Genomic DNA, 17,360 nt, shown 5'->3' with positions numbered 1-17,360 from the left:
AAAAAAAAGGTAATTAAGTTGACCGGAACAAGGCGAGCTATCTGTTAAATATTCCATGCAGCCCCACACAAAGCACCATGGAAGCCATCAACAACAGGGCACCGACAACAATTACAGAATAATTAGCAGAGAAGATTTGTCTTTGCCAGGGATATGTGTAAGTAATTGTATAAGTAATTTTAGACTTGGCCCGGTCCAAATTGCCTTACTTGTGCTTCAACCTCGGTTAACATAAGTGGACTTAAAGGGCGTGCAGCGCAAGTGTGGCAACATCTCTAAAAGCGCATACAAACATGCTTGCATATGCTTCTAGAAATACATTTCCCTTGACTTTATAACAATGAAATCATACAGCCACTACTAAGTGTAATGACAACAGAAAACAGCTATTCTCACTCCATGTTCAGTCATTCCTCAGAGAGTTTTACACTGCTTGTCAAAAAGGGGGGGAAAAACTAGAAGACACTAATGCAGTGCTACAGTTATTTAGATTTATTCACACTATCCCTATTTATGCTTCATCATCTGTTACTGTTCAGATTATATTCGATGATTTACTTGTTGTAACGAGGCAATCAACATTCAAAGAATAACAATGTACTTCCTATAAAAATAAGCTCTACATGTGATAGTTTGCGGACGCTGAGCTACAGCTCACTGTAATGGAGCAAGAAAGAGAAGGCTATTTTTATCTCACCCCGAGGCTCGGGGCAGCTGTGTCAGAAGTCAACAACTATGGTGACTCCATGCTGTGGCACTCCAAAAAAGAAACAAAACACACACACAAAACCTCATGCTTTAGCATACTGAGGTCTGCCTTTTAGTTTCTTTTTAAATTCTTTTTAAACTAAGCAAGAATCTTAAAATCTGAGCAACGTTTGAGGCTAAGCAGCCTGAGCGCTCTGCACAAATGTGCTCAGCGAGAACTTTGGAGAATAGCTGAGCCAATCAAAAAATGTTTCACACAGATAAAAACAAACACAATGTTGACACTTCTAACCTTGTAACTCCCCAAAAAGCGAACATGCCTAACAGTGTAACATTGACGATGAAATCAAATTTACCCCATGTTAGCCATGGCAATATTGTTCTGTATGAGGCAAGCCTAGAACATATTGATGTACAGCTTTGAGGATGACAAGCTGTGCTCGCTGTGATTTGTTACACTAATAAAAGTGAAGACACATTATTGTCCTGCCCTCTCAAATACACATACACACAGATCTTCCCCTCGCTCGCTCTCTGTCTCTCTCTCTCACACACACACACACACACACACACACACACACACACACACACACACACACACACACACACACACACACACACATACATTCATTCCTCTTCATGGACCACTTGGCTTTGTAGTGGCAAAGAGCTTGAACAAATTGAGAAATGATTGGAATTGAAAGATGAGTAATGGCAATTCTAGCGCTGTCTCTTCTCAATATGGAGATGATGAGATTTGATTCTTTGAGGTCAGGTACATCATCCGAGAAGAGTGGATGTCCCGTCTATGACTAAAAGAGATAGGGGGCCATTCGCTCTCGCCTACATCCTTTTGCTACAATCGGTCACAGCCAACATAAAATCAATGCCATATTTACCAGCGTATTACCATACTAATAACACTGCTCATCGCCACTTTAACAATTAAGGCTCAAAATCTGCATGCTAAATATATGCAGCGCCTGGGTTATTAGGCATTGCCCTTTCTTACTGCCGTCTCCTCCCCATTCATGTTGGGGAGAGTGAATCAGCAGTAAATGATTCATTTCATTCCTTTCAGTGCTATCTCCTCATTACGGTCAGCAGTTAATTCACTATTACAGTGCCATTAGCCTAGCTTCGCCACAGACTGCGCTGCAACCTGCCAAACATACTGACAAGCAAATGGCAGTTCTGGTTTCACTGACACTTGGTCACACAAAGGGAAAGCAAGGAGAGGAGTTAGGCTGTGAGGGCTGATTCTGTGATTCTTGCTAGTCAGGCTTTTATTACAAGATCCCTTAAATAGGAGTAGTGGGAATGAAGGGAAACCTCCACAACATAAAATGGAATGTATCTTGAAACAAAAAGGTGGTCAAGCAGGCTGAAAAGAAAACTTTGGCCTTTTGCCATCTGTCGCATTGCGCTGATGATCCTCAAATTACACGCTCTGTTGGTTTTTGCTGATTCTGATTAATGTGGAGCAGGTTGGCAGCTAAGGCTGTCTTAAGATGTTGTCCCAGGGAGGCGGGGTAACTGTAGAATTAAGAGTGACTCGTGTCAGCACAAACCGTGGGAAGCAAAATCGCTTGTGATGAATGTGTTTTCTCCTACCCTCTGCTTGTTGGAGCATGACATTTAAATGATGAATAATGTCATGGGAAACGCATCTGTATTTGGATGACGTTTTTTGTAATTTTACAGATTTTATTCGGGGAAAATGCAGTTCCTTCAGTAACCACTTGAGGCATCATTCGAAAATAAGTCGATTATGACGTTATATGTGACATGGGAGTAAAATCTGGACCTCAAAGGCTCATTCATTCTGCTTTTACTTTAAAAGGGAGGAAAAAAGGAAAACCATCAAAAATGGTCTCCATAGCTTGTTTTTCTTTTTTCTTTTTGTTTTACTTCTTAACTCATCCAAACTTTCTTAAGGCTTAAAGTTTGCGGTGTTGACTGGCAGCTGCATGCAGACACAGGTGTGTGTAGCAGGCAGCTGTCTGCCAGACTTCACCTCCTCCAATTTGAGGAGGACCTGTCAACCGCATCTGTGATGTTGATGCCTTGAGGAGCATTTCAAAAGAAATTATTTTTAAAAATAAAAAATGTAAAATAGTACATCACATCCAATAACTCTGTGCTCCAGTGAGCGAAAATCTACTGTTGTGTGATTCACAGCCGAGGATGCATCTTGTTTCCTAGTGTTAGTGAATAAGAAGCACCGAGGCTTCGAATTGGAGAGCAACGGGGGGAATCTTAGTGGCAACATCTATTATGTCTTGATTTCATGTAAAGTTACAAAGAATCATGTTTGCATTTGTGCATTTTAAATAACAGAAATGGTATACTGCAGTTTTACATTTGAAATCATGTAATCTATTTAACTTTAAATCAGCTTAAAATGAACATTTTCACCACGGAGCTAAGTCCAGCAGACTATATTGGAATAGTTGCCATGGCAACAACAGTTAAAGTAAAGGCTGTTCAAACACTAAAAGCATCCAACATATGAAAATGATTTTAAAACCTTTAGCTGGACATGGAATCGCACACGCCTGCACACAAGTTGACACGAGCGTGTTCATTTCTTCTCCATTTCCAGTTGGTCCAACTATCAGTTGCTCAGTTGCTAATTATTGATATGCACTGACTGGGGAAGCAATGCAGGAAGGCTGTATACACAGAAATCCTGGGGGTATTGCATGCGGCTGTGTTCTATGTCTGCGCATAGCGAGGTAATTACTGGGTGTGAGACCTTAACACAACTGTGGATGAGAATAAGATCCCTTCCCTGGACATGTGTTTTAATAGGAGCATGGGGAATAGCGTGACACAGGTTCTCTCCTGAGACCTGCAGCACCTCTCCCAGGTAACAATCTCATAGCACCGAATGTGAAAGTGCAGTGTTCATCTAATGAAGCACACGATTGTGAATAATCAGAACTTTATAAGTAATGTGAACTCCAAAAGAACATATCAAAGTTGACATTTTCCCACTCGAAGCTGAGATGCTCAGACAGTGTGCAAGGTAGTCTCTCTTCTCAAGCCATTTTACATGATTAATAGGGTAGAGAGCAGGAGTTGAAACTGCAATTAAAGGTGTCTTCCATCAGAGGAAGAACCCCCTTTCTGGTAGTCAGCTAAAGGAGGACCGAAGGGAGCAATGCTCCACTAGAGAAGTCATTATTTCTCCACCATCCTCTCTGCTCCGTGGAATATATTAACTTCACAGTGTTGCCGTCTTAGCCAGCGTGCCTTCATTGCCTGTTTTGTTTTTTTTTAAAGCGATGCATGCAATTAGAAGTAGGAAAAGAAGAAAGCACTTGGAATAGTCCCCAACCCCTACACTGAGATTGAGTGCCAGCACAAAACAAGCTGAGTGGGCCCCTCGGGGCCCTGCCTGAGACTGAGGAGAGCCTCTGATAGTCGGTGTCACCGCTGCTCATTGACAACAACAAAAAAAAAAAACGCTACTGCAAAGCTTCAGAGTAAATGGTTTCCTAAAAATGTACAGATGGATTTCCAATAACAGACACCAACACCCCTTGTTTGTGCAGAAAAATAAATGGCACTTCCTTGACAGCGTAAAAGTAAAATGAGCACCCGCTTTAGTATTCTGTGCTGAAATTTCACAGCCATTGCACAGTAAACTGTTTAACAGAGAAAAGTATTCCATACCCATATCTTATAAACTTTGTTCCAATTCCTCTTCTGTGTGGATTACACCGTTGAATAGACCCACCAAGGATCATTACATCCGTAACTCCCTGTTTTGCATAATGTCATTGTGTGGATTTGACTTTCAGCTACAGCGCAATTAATTATATACGTGGCTTCTTTTCCAAGCCACACTATCATGTACAGAGAAGACTTACATCCATGTGGGATACTTGTTCTTGTAGTCTCATGAATACACTTCACCTTAGAAAACGTGAAAGGGATTGTGGAGTATCATCGTAATTGGTGAGACGGCAAGAACATTATTATGAATCTAGTCCCTCTTCCACGTGCGCTGCAGTAATAAGCCCGAGGAAAGTGATTGTCGTACATTTGATGGTTCGCTGACTTCACAGTCATTGTCTTTATCTGCATTGGAAAAGGCGAGGCGGGGGAAGGATCACACCTCCTTTGAGGTGCATTTAAATCATAGTCTCCACATTTTACTCAGAAAATTCCCTCTTGCGAGCGTGAGCTGAGATGGCGTCCTTCAAGCCCCGCTGGGTTTCCTGTCATCATGAAATGGGAGCAGGAGATTAGGAAGGGTGGGGGATGTAGAGGATGGAGCAGGAGGGGGGTAAATACTGAAATCTGGTCTAATCCCATCTCATACAGCTGAAGATACACTCCTCCGAAGACATTTCTGCTCAGAGCTGAGGTAACTGAAAGGAGCGAGAGGGATACTGTTGGGAATGGCCAATATATTGCAATATTGTTTCATTTTACAGCCTGATCCACTAAGGGTGCAGTTCAACTAGTTAAGGGTTTTGTAGGTGACACGCTGAGTGCTGCTATTCTTGTGAAGAAAAGCATCAAAGTGGCAATTTTGCACAGTTCATTGTGTTTAACGGAGCACTGTAAAACACGTCCTTTCCTCTGTAATTAATAAGGAGATGACAGAAGCGTCTAGATGGTTTGTTTCATAAGATGTATCTTTTTTCAATATGCCGTGATTTAATTTTCTGCTATTCTTTCATTTGGCTGCGTTTCAGAACTAAGGAAATAGACCTATATCACAATGCTATTCAACAAGTCTTTCAGAGGCAGATTTATTGGCTAATTTTAAGTTTAAACTGACATGTTAAAACATGTAGTTTTTTTTTTTATTCGTAATCAACATTTGACAAAACCCTATGGTCACGTTGCAGTTTAAATTATAAAAACCTGTAAACGCTACAAGTTATTTACTGCTTTTATGCCTCCTTCCTCTCTTTAAAGCTATTTTTCTCTCACGCTCATCTTCTAATGAAATGTGCAGAAATAAACAAATGAGCTTTCAGAGTGACTGCTGATGCGAGAGGAGAGGGGATTCTCACAAGCCACTGCCCCTGCTGTATGAACATGCGTTATAAACAATTTCTCCCTGTAAAATGTCATTGGATTGGTACACTCTTCCACGAGGAGGATGTGCATGCATCTTTTTGTAAGCTGCATGATCTTCCTGTCTTGTTACACAATGTGAGACTCCCCTCTGTCACCTCGCTTGTCGGTGAGGCTCAAGCCTATAACCTCTAGCATTCATCACTCGTTCACAGCGAATCTGAAACCTGGCATACACGCTGACGCTGTCGTCTTGTGTTTCCACAAGATGTGACCTTTGTCTTTCGGCAGAAAATGCACCTTTGTGCATTTCCTCCAGTGCCAGGAAGAGGAATGTTGTAATGCACAGCTTGGCGCATACGTGTATTAAGGGCTTATAACATGCTGGAGATTTCTAGTGAGTGCAAAGTGTTATATTATTTTAACCTGTAGCCTAAAGGTCCCAAGTTACGGTGGCTCTGAGAGGTCAAACAGTAACGTGTCACAAGTCACAAGCTAACATACACTTTGTATGAATTATACAGTAATATATGATCATATGTAGTCTAAGGCGCTTGGAAAGAAAAGCATCTGGACGTCTTTAGGTTACTTGAAGACGTTTCACCTCTCATCCGAGAAGCTTCTTTAGTTCTAAGAGAAAATGGGGGAGAGTCCCAGATTTTAGGCCCTGTGGGAGTGTCCCCAAGAGGGTTGTGGACCCCCTATTGATCCTCTACCTAATCACACAAGCCAAGGGTTGAAAACAGGTGTGGGTCACAATCAGCCAAGGTTTCAGGTGAACCCATTGTGAAGCCTAGCCCCACCTTATCATGTGATTTACTGAGATCAAATGGCCCAGAATGTGAGTGGCCGTCAAGGCGTCTGGGAAGGGATGTTAAAAATGGATTATAGATGGCAGACAGTTGGTGTCGTAAGCCCCGCCCTCTGTTCAAAGATGGTCGTTCACAGTTTCGCAGCTCCTTACACTACGATAACCTGGATGACTGAGAACCTTCACACACATGGATTGTATGATTAAAACCCACACCACCACACATCTTTTTTTCCCCTCACAACACGGATGAATCCTCCGTTTCTTTTTGTTCGTTTTTCAGCACGATCCTTCACATGTTTTAGTTTCTGTCACTTTCACAGCTGTTTCTTCACATTATTTTCTTTCCAAAAACACTTTCCTTGTGTTTTTTTCCCACTTCCTTTGTGGTTTACACATATTCTGTTGTGTTTTGTATGCTTTTGCAGCATTTTTCTATTTGGTGGTGTGTTCTTGGTGTGTTCCACCGTACTAAATAGCAGTACCACTCATTGTATTTAAACTGTAAAACATTTTGACAGAAAAAACACAAATAAGTTAGCAAAAATGATGTGCAAGTTAGTGGGTAGATTTCTATGTCTTAGGGGTCCAAAGATATTTTCATCGTTTAAATTATAGTGGAGATTTCTCCTGTTTTACCCAGTCTGATACAGTATGTCTCTGCTGCATGAGAAAAGGTGCTCAGAAAGCAGCAGAAGACGTGAGGACTGTGGGAGAGCATTTGCACATCCAAGTGAGCACATCTATGCCTTAACCATATTTTAATATATGTCCTTCTGAACATCTTGTTTCTGTCCCTATATGGCATTTAATGATGAACGGTCTGCATTAAACACCTTACATCATTTTAAACTGGACAGCTTCTTCTGGACTAGGGGCTAAAAACCATTTGTCCCCAAAGCTTGGGGAGAAAAATGTAACAACAAACAAAACAAAAACCAGACAAAACAGAAAATAACCCATGTCCAAGCACAGCAACTACGGGGGGGCCTCTCTAAAAAACAACATCATTGCTTCACTATGTCCTCGGGATAGGCCTGCTTATGTCACAGTTTGCTTACTGTAAGTGTGAATCTCAGTGTGTGGGCAGCTGGGGTTGAGACAAACTTCAAGACCAATTTCATGTTTTTTTGGGTTGTTGGTGTGTAGCTTTCACATGTGTGTACGTGTGAGCAATGTTCCTGTATGCTCCTGGCCAGCATCAGCATTACTGTCAGTAAGTGGGTGCTTGTGATAGGAAGGTCATGTGCTAGCCAGCAGAATTATGTCCAGGTCAGCTATGCACTGTATAGAACTGACCCTTAATTTGCCTCTGTTTCTGCAGCTGTCACACTCAGAGGCGAGGTGAGCAAACGTGGGCTCCTTTTTATCACACACATTAACCTACTGTTAGCTGTACACAACTACACACTTCTTTATAGGTTCTTAACTTCAACACAATTAATCCCCAATCCCCATTTAGGCCCCAGGAAACAGTTACAAGATTGCAGTCAAAAGCCCGTCATCGTGTTCATGTAGGATCCCACTTCAGTAAGAAGCCAATTAAAAAAAAGTAGGTTTTAGTAAGCTAGGTTTCGCCCTGTGACAGCTGGGATACTTCCAGCTGAAGAAAACATGGATCGATAGATGGATTGATGTCTTAGTGATCATCCTTTTTTTTTTTTTCATTCACTTCCGCTTATCCTTTTCAGGGTCGCGGGGGGTGCTGGAGCCTATCCCAGCTGTCATAGGGCGAGAGGCGGGGTACACCCTGGACAGGTCGCCAGTCTGTCGCAAGGCTAACACACAGGGACAAACAACCATTCGCACTCACATTCATTTGCACATTCACACCTAGTGACAATTTGGGTTATCCAATTAACCTATCCCCACAAGTTGCATGTCTTTGGACGGTGGGAGGAAGCCGGAGTACCGGGAGGGAACCCACGCAGACACGGGGAGAACATGCAAACTCCACACAGAAAGACCCCGGCCTGATGTTGGAATTGAACTCAGGACCTTCTTGCTGTGCGGCAACAGTGCTAACCACCGTGCCACCGTGCTGACGTCTTAGTGATCATTAATGTGAAAATGCTGTAAATGTGTACTTTTGCTCTGAAAACAAAGAAATAACATATTGTTGACTTACAATGTGGAGCTTCAAGAAGTCTCCAAGACCAGAGGAGCTATCCACCCTCACCAGGACAGCATCCTTCAGATGTGTGCTGAAGCCAATGGCTAGTCGGTCTGCCCTCGTGCTAGGACGGTCATTTGGTGGCCACGTGTATGTGATCAGTCCACCGTCTCGTCCAAATATGTATGTTGTTCCCGCTGAAAGAGATAAGACCAGAATTAAAGATGTTAATAGTGTGTTTCTTCTTTCATCCGTCTATCAGGCGTGACTCACTGACTGTCAACACGCAAACATTATTAACACAGTAAAGTCGGCATCAATGCCGTGTGTACAGAGCACCGTCAGTCTGGAGTGTTTTATTGTGCAGAGCGATGATTCTGCAAAGCAATGAGCAACATATCACTCTTGAACGGCTCTCAGCCCCGTCTGAAGTACACTCGTGTCAATTCATGAGTAGGAGAACGTTCAGCAAAAACGAGGGAGGCAGGTACTGGTTCTGATTTCCTCACAATCCTGCACAGTCACTCAGTTTTACCGCTACTGCCCGTTTCACCTCTAGAGGGAAGAGATACGAGTGAATGCAAGAGAATGTGCGGCCGTGTCCCCAGTTCACAGGTAGCCAGCATGCCAAATGGGCACCTCCCCATCTCTCATGCTTCATTAGCAGCCTCAAAGGCAGATGGAGATAGCAGCATTATTGACTGGCTGGTCCAATTATGCCCTTCTTGTGACCTCCAAACCAGCCATTTCCTGTCGTGCTGCATTACCTTGTTGTCTTTAGCGGCTGCATAAAAGGGTTCAAACATGACCTAGTAGATGGAAGAGTGCTTCTAATTACTTAGCTATTCAGTGAGAAAGTGCTGTGCAGCGTTAAGCCGGTGACCTAGTCAAACTGATGCTTCGAAATGAGTCAATCTCAGCTAATTCTGTGGGATTCTGTTTACGTTTACTTACTGTCATCCTCATGTTTTGAGAGTAAGACAGTGTTATAATCCATTTTTTTCCCCTTTTTTTCCAGGACGCAAACACAGTAAGGTTGTGAACAAACTTGGTTACGTGTGCACAATTGTGAACAAATAGGGCATGTGATTGGGAAATCAACGGCAGCGAGAAAGCCCGCAAATAAATGCAGCTGTCAGATTAGCATAAAAACTGCTATCTTAGTGAAAAATTAGACGAGGAGCTCTGTTAGTGTGCGAAGCATTTACATGTGGAAGTGTGAAAGAGAAGGAGAAGCCGGGAGAGAGTGCGAGCGAGGCAGAGTATGTTAATATTCATAGGGGCAGGGAGTTAAACAGCCTTAGCCTGAACAATAGATAATAAATCATTCTGACTGTAATTCCGATATTTTCTTGTAAACCAGTTCACGAGGTTATAAAACCATCGATACATTTTGCATTTTCTTTATAGATCCTATTGTTTACTTTCTCCTAGCTCTGCTTCATAGTGCAGCGATTAAAGCGCATCAGTCTGCTCTCAAGTCCCGTTTTCCAATTTCATCCCCTCGTTTGAGTCAATACACACTGTCAACCATTAGCTAAAAAGAATTGCATCATTAATTAACAATAATGTGATTAACCAACGAGGTTGGGACATGGAGATCTATGGCGGGATTTATTGTTTTCATAAAGCATAACTCGCATTTGTAAAACTTAATGATATAACACTGTAAGCATTTTTTGTTCTCCTAATGGAAAAAGCGTTATGAAGCTTGATGACTTCTACAAAGGGAAAGACATTATGTGTGATGTATTTGCGAGGCGGGCTGCATTTCTTTTTCATGAAGTCTGGCGGCTACCACTGAAAAAGCTCTTCTTGTTTCACTAATGCATATCTGATGTTGGCCCAGTCACAGAGTAATCTTCGATTCCGTGTATCTCGCGCTGGACTGTTGTCACCGTCTCCGTTTCCCCCAAGCCACCTAACACTCGCTGAACGTTCCAGCTTATTATAATTAAGTGCTTTTAAACCATGTCAGTGCTGGAACTCATCGGGCCCTTAAGCATCTAATTCCCCCTCAGTCTATTCATATGATCTGACACCCACTTTCTCCCACTAAGAGCTTATTTACCGGTACTGTTAAAAAAAAAAAAGAGGGGGGAAAAGAAGTGCTTTTAAGCTAAGAAACACTCAAATCATGGTACCAAAGGTCGACAAAACTAACAGCTGAGTGGTTCCGAAACCAACATGCAGATAATAAGGTTGCCAATATGTGGTGAAGCAGTGTTAAATCCTTACAAGCATGTAAAACTACTGGGAAGTCCTTGGGGGACTGTTGAGGATTAAGATACACGAAGAAACATGGCTAATGCACACCTACACAGTTGTGCAATGGCATGAAATCAGCAGACACGTGCCTCTGTAACTCCAGTGCTGGGGAGTAATTATGCACTGGCTCCATATTTGTTATTTGTGTTCTCTCCTGGGACACCGGAGCTGATATGGATCTGTTGTAGTCATTAGATACAGTGGTGTCCTGGATATTCTTCCCATTTGTTGTCTCTTTAATTTGACAAGAGTTTCAGTTTATTCCCTATTCACCCACTGTTTAATGAAAAAAGAAATAAATAAAAAATGAAAGTACAAGGTACAGGTGCAACGGAGGTGAAGCTATGCACAATACAAGATCTGTGAAACTGAATGTAATCAAGATTTTCTTGTTTTACCTATCCCCAGAAGCATTAATGCATGCTTTCTGACATTTGTAGTCCTTTCCCCAGAGGGGTCACGCTGCAGAAACGCAGAGACGGTGTTTCTGGAGGTCTTACTCAAGGCTGCTACGGATCCTCGACCAGACCTCCAGGATGAACTCCTCAACCGCAATCTTCCACTGTTAAAGGATAATGAATTAATCTGTCCTCGTGTTGGACTACATTGAGAGCTGGCTGCTCTCTACTGTGTCAGTTAACATCAAAGAAGATAAACATTGGCAGATCAAACACTCTGCTTTCATTAAAAATGTAGCACCATCCCAGGAGTTCTCCTGCATTTGGCCTAAGAGGTGTGTGGGATAGTAGACTGTAGAATAGCAAACATGGCCTGTGTGTGTGTGTGTGTGTGTGTTAAGGCCCTCTTGGCTGCGGCTTCGCAATGTCTTCATCTATTTACACTGTAAAGAGGTAGCAGCATATAGCAAACTGTCCTATAGGCTCTGTATGTTCAGAAAGTGATGCAGTGTCATAAGAAGAGACAGGTGTGAGCAAACCAAAGCATCCTGGCTGTGTGCCTTAGTGTAGCAGATGTGGGAGGAGTGGATACGCAAAGCAGGCAGTGTGTTTGACTACACTGTTAGGCTAAGGTCAGGCCAGCAGACTGTCTTTCCTCTAACCTCCAACACTGCCATCACAAGGCGCCTCATATTACCGCCTCTGCCGAGAAACGAGGGAGGAATCCAATCATAATTACATAGTTGTGATGGAAATACGAAAAAGGAGAGATGACATTATAGATCTGCTTTCTGTCAGGACCAAACACTAGCGTTTCTCTCTGTTTGCTGCGATGGATTCCCGTAATGACTGGCGTGCAAAAATAGATTACCTCAGATTTGGAATATAGTGTAGCTGTTTGAAATTCTGATTTTTGATATTTTTTTGTGCATCCCTTGCATGGAATCCCAAAGGAAGAAAGTTTTTTTTTGTTTTGTTTTTGTTTAACATCTGTTCCATCATTTATTCATAAAAATAGATATCTATTTTTTGGGTGTGCTCATCCTCCTGGGAGGAGTGCTATTAAAAGAAGCTTAATGATGTGTATTGGTTTACCATTTCAGTTTTCACAGAAATCACTACCACGATTTATAAGGACACTTTTAGCCAATCCGACACTATCGGGATCTGGTAAAGGCCCTATCTCTGATCAATGCTCCTGAAGATTTAGCGCCGTGCAGGAAAACTGTGCGACAACAAGCCCCCTTCTGATCTCCTTTTCTCTCACTCTATTTTACCTTTTAGGACAATTAAATGGTCTAGTAGTTGAGGAGATGAAGTGGTAAATAGACTGTGAGGTTATGAACAGAACATTTCAAAAGCATAGCTAATTAAATATCTTTTCAGCTGCATGTTCTAACTTGGAAGCAATTACAAAGCTGCGAATTGCAAAGACAGTCGAGTAGGGGCACCATTCACACGGACTCAGTGTATAATTAAATGGCACATCACACTCCATGATCCAAAATAATGATGCCAATACCTCGTATCTATCAGTCAATCGATTCTTGTTTTATCCACGGTATTATTTTATTTATAGCAGCAGACAAAATGTATCAAATATTATTAAAGAGCTCTTGTGATGTGAACAGAAGAAGTGATTTAAATGTCAACGGATTATGTGTCTGAACTACAATTATATTTTTTTTCCTATTTGCCCGACTTGTTTACTTCAGCTGGACAAAGATATACTGGTCACAGCATTAGTATTAAGGACCTTTAACATTTATTCTTTGGCTTCATGTGGGTGCTATTATGAAGGCTCTGTAAGGCAATCTTTTCATTTCTACAGTCACTTCCTGTTATTTAAGTGAATGTGGATCAGCTTTTGTGTAATGAAAGAAGAGTACCATTCTTTTGGAACGTTTTACAGTAACAAAATTCTGTTACAAGTGTATTTATTGATGGAACTGTTGCTTTACACTTATTATTTTTATATATATTATTTATTATTACTGTTAGTAATCTGTAACATTTTTTAGTTGTCTGATTTTGGTGACAGCAACACTGTTTTCTTATGTATATAAATATATATCCTGCTGACATTTTAATTTAATGACATGTAAATTTTCCATGTAATTTTGTTACATAAGTACAAAGCAAAATGTGAAATTTAATGGAATCTGGTTAAATGAAAATTACTTGAGTTTATACCAAGCATCATTTCTTTAATCATGTATTATTTGAATAAATAAACATTTGTTTTTTTATATTTCAGTTACATTTGAATCCAAAATCTTGCTTCATGTTTATGTAATCGCTTTTTTACACCACTGTAAAGGCTTTATGTTATTCTTTTGTCGATTTTAAATTACTGTATCGATCTTTTCTTTGTCTGTTGAGCTCCAGCAGTGACTGCTCCTATTACACCACTATCAGTGTGTATATTTATGTATTTTTGCACCTATTTCCTTCCTACTATTTATTATTTGTTGCATCTGGTGTAAATGCAAAACCTAGCTTATGTATACCAGAAGATGTCTCTGTGGATACTCATATAATGTAAGCACTATGTTCTCCTGCTGGTGCATTGTGGGCCTTTGTGTTGGCAAGGTGGCATTTCTGTCAAGGTTTTTCTTGTCTGTGGCTGTTGCTGTTCTGGTGACACGCTGTGAACTTAACTGCTCTAGAGGAGAGGAACCACGGCGGTTTCTTGTCCTACACATTTCTGAGTCCGTACCAACAGTGGTGTGTGAGATACTGCAGTCACATTTCTACTTTATTAAGTCATGTGCACAGTGCACGTAAGGATGAGATCCTATTCATACATTTACCGAGTTCTTCTACAGGTATGTAAGGTCATTTTTTAGGATAATCTGACAGCAAAAATGTGCTTTTTTTCCCCACTCCAGGCATAGCTGTACAGTGAAAAAAAAAAGAAACATAGTGGTGGATGCATGTTTCTCCCAGCCACACTATCCCTGGAGCTCCCTGCTAGTTCAATTGGTTCTTCACCTAATGTCATTGAACCATTTCTTTCATTCTGCAATGAAGCTTTTAGCACCAGAACAGCACAATATCCCAATACTATCTCTTCCGATGATAATTAAATTTAGTGCCATAAATTTGCTTTGGGCAATTTTGGACCTTTTGCACAAGGACATGAGTTTTCTCTTGAGAGAGCTTTTTTTCTGTGAATCCCTTTTGTACTGTACATCAGATTTGTCAGAACACACTCTGCTCTGATGAGTGGCCAAACCACATCTACCACTAGTGTAGTATTTTCCCTGTCGACATCTACAAATGCAGAGACAAAAGACAGTTTACTCTAATCTCCTATAGGTTTTTCACACAAATGAAATGAAAATATCATAAAAAACAAAGAAATTTTAAGGCAAGAATGGCAGATGCCTTCTCATGTCAAGCTTATTTCCCTCATATTAAAGCGATACAGGCAAGATAGATTTTGCTTAACCTTTTGTCTGCAAACAAAATGCAAACAATGCAAACAAAAACATTTTCCACTTTTTTCTTCTTATTTTACTACTTGCAGTATACCAAAATTTTACCTCACACAAAAGGTTTGTGTTTTATAGAAGCATTTCATGGTGTGAATGCAGCCATTGCCGTATAACGGATTAGGTGATGTTTTTAGGTGCTACAGACTAATTTAACAGTGTCGTTGTTGATATATTTTTGCTGTATGGGCTTTGTCTTTGCTGAATTAGTCAGAGTATATTCTTAGACTACAAAAACTATATACAGTAATTACAGGAAAAATCTTTTAGTTAGAACATATTTTTTAAATTGCATGACAAAGACTCAAAGAAGAAAGGGAAAAAAAGACACAAGCAGGAAACAGACCCTCCTGTCATGTATCATCTTTGTGCTTGATGTAACTTTGGCATGTAAAGTGATTAATTGCCTGTCACCTTTGACTGGCAGCTTCTCTGTGTTGGCGAAAATCAAGTGCAGTGAACAAAAGGAAGTCTGAAAAAATGAGAGCAATTGTTTTTCCAATTATTCGGAGTGGGCAGTTACAGCACAGCCTCAGGTTGTCTGTCTTTCGGGCAGAAGTGAAGGAAATTCAGATGGACACTGAGAACTGGAAAAGGAGGTACACTGGATGCAACGAGATGCCTGTGGCCAACCGCAACCCCTATCTCTATTTCGGTATCTGTTCATTGTTCCATTGCAGAATAGCAAGGTCCTTTCAACAATTTAAACCTCGCTCTCAAGCCTTGATCCTGAAAAAAAGCCTTTCTCTATCTTCACTGGTGTGTGAGCAGCCCTTTGGGAGACTAAAAAGACTATGGATTGTTGACTTGTCTTAATCCTCTCTCAGCACAAACAACTGCCTCCCTTATAATAGGATAGACAGTTAGAACAGAATCAGCAGGCATGTGAAAAGATTCCATCATAGGCTGAAGCAGGCACAATCCTGCACACGGCACAACTGAAACAACAGCAAAACCAACTTTCAATGCGACCATTTCTAATTTTCACATGATTAGCTAAGATTTGCTCAGCCAGATAAAAACACCACTGGATTATAGCACAGCAAGGACACCTAATCAATTTACTCCAGTTTTGCTAGTGTAGAGCCAAAACATTTATTGTGTTTGCATGAAGTGGTTGTTGAACAATCTGCCAGGCTATAACTGCCGCACTCCTGTAAAGGGAAACTGCATACTGCACACACTCCGCTCTGCTTCTTTCAACGATTCTTCTTTTTTTGTCTTCTTTTTTAAGTGATAAATCCTTCCTTCAGTCTTTATCAGAAGACTGGAGCTAAGCTATTCTCTTTGCAGTCAGCAGAAAGCAGAGAGGACAGAGGTGCTAAATCAACCCAGAGTACAGACTGCCTGCTTATTTTGTGTTGGCTTAATAAGTCTGGGCACATTGGCATATATACAGCACGGTCGATATAAACTTTTACAGTTCATTGCCCAGAGACTAATCTTCACCACTGGCCAATAGTGGATTCACTTATATCTACTGTTTGGGATTGAGATATAACATTGACCTATGCTGATACAGCATACTTTACTGCTTACAGGCATTAGAGTACTGCAGTAACAGCAAATCTGACGTTCTGATGTTTTATTGATGATAATAAATGCACCTTTTTTCACACTTAAAATTGTTTGACAAATTATAAGTGGGTCTAAGGCAAAAAACAAAAAAGATATAATACCAGGATACATAAGAAAGTCCTAACGCAGCCATCTTAGTCTTTAGACTAGACCAGGCACATATTCTAATTAGTCAATTTTGACAGTATTATTTTAACAATATCCAGTGACCTATGAGCCTTAAGCTCCTTCTAATGAAGACAATCCCACAGCAGCTATTCCATATAGGACAGCTGAAAGTGTCCAACCTGCCTTCATAAGCTGCAAAGGATTAAGCCTCCCGCTCCACCACCACCACCCCCTCTCTGCTTTGCTAATTTGATGTAATTAAATTAAGTGGAGACTAAAAGTGGGGCATTGCTGCTTGCCCCCATGATTGGTCATCCTTATTAGAGGGTATGAGATGCAGGCTCCAAAATCATAGGAGCAACAGAACCTAATAAACATGAGGAGAGAATAGCACTTAAGCCAGACCTCAAGGCGAGTACAGTACAAAGCGACCACAGCAAAGAGGAAAGAGGGAGAGGAAACAGAGAGAGAATCATGAAAATAACGATTTGAAAGCAGGGTTGTACGGTGGCCCGAGAGGTCAAACGTACTTAAGAGAACACCAGCTAATAGCAAAATGCAAAAGCACACAAACCACAATGGAAGTATATATTGTAAGGTGAAGACCTAACAACAGAGAAAACCCCAACAATCTGCCCCCCTGTGCATACGAAGCATAGCGGGTCAGATTCATAGTGAATCTGCTAATCATCAAAGCCGTCACAGCGTTCTTGTTGCAGTATCCTCTCTGTGACCGACTTTGCAAAGCAACTACTCGTCAACCAGTGAAGGAGTTCACATTTTTCTAGAGAGTCACTAACCAAACTTGGTACCATATAGCTATAATGGAACCCAATTAT

At 41.1% G+C, this 17,360-nt stretch overlaps 1 protein-coding gene across 14 annotated transcripts in view; it reads right to left on the bottom strand.

Moving 5' to 3' along the window:
• Positions 1-17,360, bottom strand: part of LOC146561237 (neurexin-1a) — a 259,720-nt gene that overhangs the window by 78,702 nt on the left and 163,658 nt on the right. For all 14 annotated transcript variants that reach the window (XM_085297146.1, XM_085297144.1, XM_085297148.1 and 11 more), the window contains one exon: positions 8,688-8,869. In XM_085297146.1, coding sequence (XP_085153272.1) covers positions 8,688-8,869 — 182 coding nt within the window. The remainder of the gene's footprint in view (positions 1-8,687; positions 8,870-17,360) is intronic.

This window comes from Mchenga conophoros, linkage group LG13 (assembly GCF_057382185.1).
Source record: "Mchenga conophoros isolate Kocher_MC1m ecotype Shallow Benthic linkage group LG13, M_conophoros_male_GT1.1, whole genome shotgun sequence".
Classification (NCBI taxonomy): Eukaryota; Metazoa; Chordata; class Actinopteri; order Cichliformes; family Cichlidae; genus Mchenga; species Mchenga conophoros.
Note: the sequence above shows the minus strand (reverse complement) of the source record. Positions and strands in the feature narration are given on the sequence as shown.